Below are 3,665 nucleotides of genomic sequence, written 5' to 3'. Positions count from 1 at the left end.
GAACAGCACCTGCTGGGTGTGTCAGTGCAGGGTGGGTGTGTCAGTGGGTGTGTCAGGGGGTGTGGCAGGGTTAGGTGGGTGTGTCAGAGTGGTGTGGGTGTGGCAGTGGGCGTGGCTCACCTGACGAACAGCACCTGCTGGGTGTGTCAGTGCAGGGTGGGTGTGTCAGTGGGTGTGTCAGGGGGTGTGGCAGGGTTAGGTGGGTGTGTCAGAGTGGTGTGGGTGTGGCAGTGGGCGTGGCTCACCTGACGAACAGCACCTGCTGGGTGTGTCAGTGCAGGGTGGGTGTGTCAGTGGGTGTGTCAGGGGGTGTGGCAGGGTTAGGTGGGTGTGTCAGAGTGGTGTGGGTGTGGCAGTGGGCGTGGCTCACCTGACGAACAGCACCTGCTGGGTGTGTCAGTGCAGGGTGGGTGTGTCAGTGGGTGTGTCAGGGGGTGTGGCAGGGTTAGGTGGGTGTGTCAGAGTGGTGTGGGTGTGGCAGTGGGCGTGGCTCACCTGACGAACAGCACCTGCTGGGTGTGTCAGTGCAGGGTGGGTGTGTCAGTGGGTGTGTCAGGGGGTGTGGCAGGGTTAGGTGGGTGTGTCAGAGTGGTGTGGGTGTGGCAGTGGGCGTGGCTCACCTGACGAACAGCACCTGCTGGGTGTGTCAGTGCAGGGTGGGTGTGTCAGTGGGTGTGTCAGGGGGTGTGGCAGGGTTAGGTGGGTGTGTCAGAGTGGTGTGGGTGTGGCAGTGGGCGTGGCTCACCTGACGAACAGCACCTGCTGGGTGTGTCAGTGCAGGGTGGGTGTGTCAGTGGGTGTGTCAGGGGGTGTGGCAGGGTTAGGTGGGGGTGTCAGTGGGTGGGGCTCACCTGACGAACAGCACCTGCTGGGCGGGGCGGGGCGTGTCCCGCTGGGCCTCGGCCGCCAGCGCCTCGGCGCGCTGCTCCAGCAGCTTCATCTCGTCCAGGCCGCTCTGCCCCGGGGCCAGGTCTGACACTGCAGGGTGGGGGGCATGGTCAGGGGGCTGGGGACCCCCAGGACCCCCCACAGCCCCTGGGACCCTCCCCATGGCATCCCCAGGTGTTCCCATCCCCCTCCCTCCTGTTGTCACCTGTGCTCCCCCTGCCCCGGTGCCACCCCCCTCACCTGTGTCACTGCCCCCATGGGCTGCTCCCCAACCTGTGCCCCTCACCTGTGCCCTCCCCATGCCCCCCACCTGTACTCACACCTGTACCCTCACCTGTACCCTCATCTTTACCCTCCCTGTGCCCCTCACCTGTGCCCTCATCTGTGCCCTCCCCATGCCCCCCACCTGTACTCTCACACCTGTACCCTCACCTTTACCCTCCCTGTGCCCTCACCTGTACCCTCACCTGTGCCCTCATCTGTGCCCTCCCCATGCCCCTCACCAGAATCCCCTCACCTGTGCCCTCACCTTTACTCTCACCTGTGCCCTCACCTGTGCCACCCTCCCCGTGCCCTGTCCATGCCCTGCTCTGTGCCCCTCCCCTGCATCACTCCCCCTGTGCTGTACCTGTGCCCTCCCTTTGCCCCTCACCTGTACCCCCCATGCTGTACCTGTGCCCTCACCTGTGCCCTCCTGGTGCCCCACCTGTGCCCCAATGCCATACCTGTCCCCCCCATGCCGTACCTGTCCCCCCGTGCCGTACCTGTCCCCCCGTGCCGTACCTGTGCCGGTGGCGCTGCCCGACACCTTGAGCATCTGCGAGGCCATGAAGTTCACCTGGGTGTTGTAGGTGGCCTGCACGCTGCGCTTGATGCGCAGCATCTCCCGGATGGTGTCCTCGTTGCCGTGGGAGCAGAGGGTTAATGAGGAGCCGGCGCTAATTGAGCAGCGCTGCATTGACGCAGGGACACGGTGATGCTCCAGGAGGAGCGGTGATACAGGAGCAGGAGCTGACAGCAAAAAAACTCGGGAAAAAGAGAGACTGAACCCAGTGAGAGCCCTCTGAGAGATTCCCACCCTGGAAGGGGACAGCGCTTCAGGTGCCCCAGCCCAGGGTCAGCCCTGCTGCTCTCCCTGGGGTGATGGGGACAGAGCCCGGAGCACCCCCGGGCACAGCTCCGAGCCTGGAGCAGCCCTGGCTGCGGGGACATTGCCACCTCTCCTTGCAGGGCTCATTTTTCACCTGAAAAGCAAAGAGGAAAAGAAGCTGAAATGTTCCCTCTGTTTCCAACCCACCCTCTCTGCCTGTTCCACACCAGACAGGGTGGACAAAAGAGAGCTTTTCCAGCCCCTTGTGTCCCTCTCCTTTGCTCTCCTCTGCACATGCAGCTCCTGACAGAGCCTGGAGAGACGGGACAGTGGGGACAGGGATGGGGACAGGGACAGGGATGGGAACGGGGACAGGGATGGGGATGGAGACAGGGATAGGGATGGGAACAGGGATGGGAACAGGGATAGAGATGGGGACAGGGATGGGAACAGGGATAGAGATGGGGACAGGGATGGTGACAGGGATAGGGATGGGGACAGGGACAGAGGGGACAGGGACACAGGGGACAGGGACACAGGGATAGGGACAGAGGGGACAGGGACACGGGGACAGGAACACAGGGATAGGGACAGAGGGGACAGGGACACGGGGACAGGGACAGAGGGGACAGGGACACGGACACGGGGACACACAGGGGACAGGGACACAGGGACAGGGACAGAGGGGACAGGGGGACAGACAGGGGACAGAGAGGGACAGAGGGGACAGGGACACGGGGACACGGGGACAGGGACACAGGGGACACGGGGACAGGGACAGAGGGGACAGGGACACAGGGGACACGGGGACAGAGGGGACAGGGACACGGGGACACAGGAACACGGGGACAGACAGGGGACACAGACACGGGGACACAGGACACGGGACAGAGGGGACACAAGGGACAGGGACACGGGGACAGGGACACAGGGACATGGGAACAGGGGACAGGGGGGACATAGGGACAGGGACACAGGACAGAGGGACAGAGGGGGACAGAGACACAGAGGACAGAGGGCACACGAGGAACAGAGGAGACACAGGGACATGGGACAGACAGGGCACACGGGACACGGGACAGGGACACAGAGACACAGGACACAGAGGGGACACGGGGACAGACGGGACACAAGGGACAGGGACAGCCAGGGGACAGGAATGGGACAGACAGGGACAGGAGGGGAGAGGGAGAGATGGGAACAGGGACAGGGAGGAGACAGGGTGAGGGACAGCCAAGGGACAGGGACAGGTGAGAGAACAGGGACACAGAGGGGACATTGAGGGGACAGTGAGGAGACAGGGACAAGACACAGGGACAAGGAGGGGACAGTGAGGGGACAGACAGGGACAAGGAACAGGGAGGGGACAGGGACACCTGTCCCGGCATCCCCTGGCCCCCTCTACCTGCCATGTCCCCAGTGTCGAGGGGACATTGAGGGGACAGTGAGGAGACAGGGACAAGACACAGGGACAAGGAGGGGACAGTGAGGGGACAGACAGGGACAAGGAACAGGGAGGGGACAGGGACACCTGTCCCGGCATCCCCTGGCCCCCTCTACCTGCCATGTCCCCAGTGTCCCCTGCGTCCCCAGTATCCCCGTCCCCAATGTCCCCAGTGTCCCCTCCATTAACAATGTTCCCCCATATCCCCGAAGTCCCAAGTGTCCCACATGTCCCCAAGGTGCC

General features: G+C 63.7%; 1 protein-coding gene across 1 annotated transcript; it reads right to left on the bottom strand.

Annotated features, from left to right (window-relative positions):
* Positions 1-765: 765 nt before the first annotated feature.
* Positions 766-1,846, bottom strand: LOC120497700 (pre-mRNA-splicing factor SYF1-like). The gene is made up of 2 exons (XM_039699481.1): positions 1,672-1,846; positions 766-978 (listed from the first exon to the last, which is right to left on the bottom strand). The coding sequence occupies exons 1-2, from the start codon at positions 1,844-1,846 to the stop codon at positions 848-850; spliced, it is 306 nt and encodes a 101-aa protein (XP_039555415.1). The 3' UTR covers positions 766-847.
* Positions 1,847-3,665: the final 1,819 nt, after the last annotated feature.

Source organism: Passer montanus, unplaced genomic scaffold, assembly GCF_014805655.1.
Source record: "Passer montanus isolate IOZ18808 unplaced genomic scaffold, ASM1480565v1 scaffold1341, whole genome shotgun sequence".
In the NCBI taxonomy this organism is placed as follows: Eukaryota; Metazoa; Chordata; class Aves; order Passeriformes; family Passeridae; genus Passer; species Passer montanus.
This window is presented reverse-complemented; position numbering and strand designations above follow the sequence as displayed.

Bases quoted from the DNA above. Each gene is read 5' to 3' on its own strand.
- LOC120497700 (XM_039699481.1), bottom strand. From the start codon at position 1,846: ATGCAGCGCTGCTCAATTAGCGCCGGCTCCTCATTAACCCTCTGCTCC. The intron at 979-1,671 runs GTACGGCACGGG...CCCACCCTGCAG, and splicing joins GGGCAGCGCCACCGGCACAG to TGTCAGACCTGGCCCCGGGG.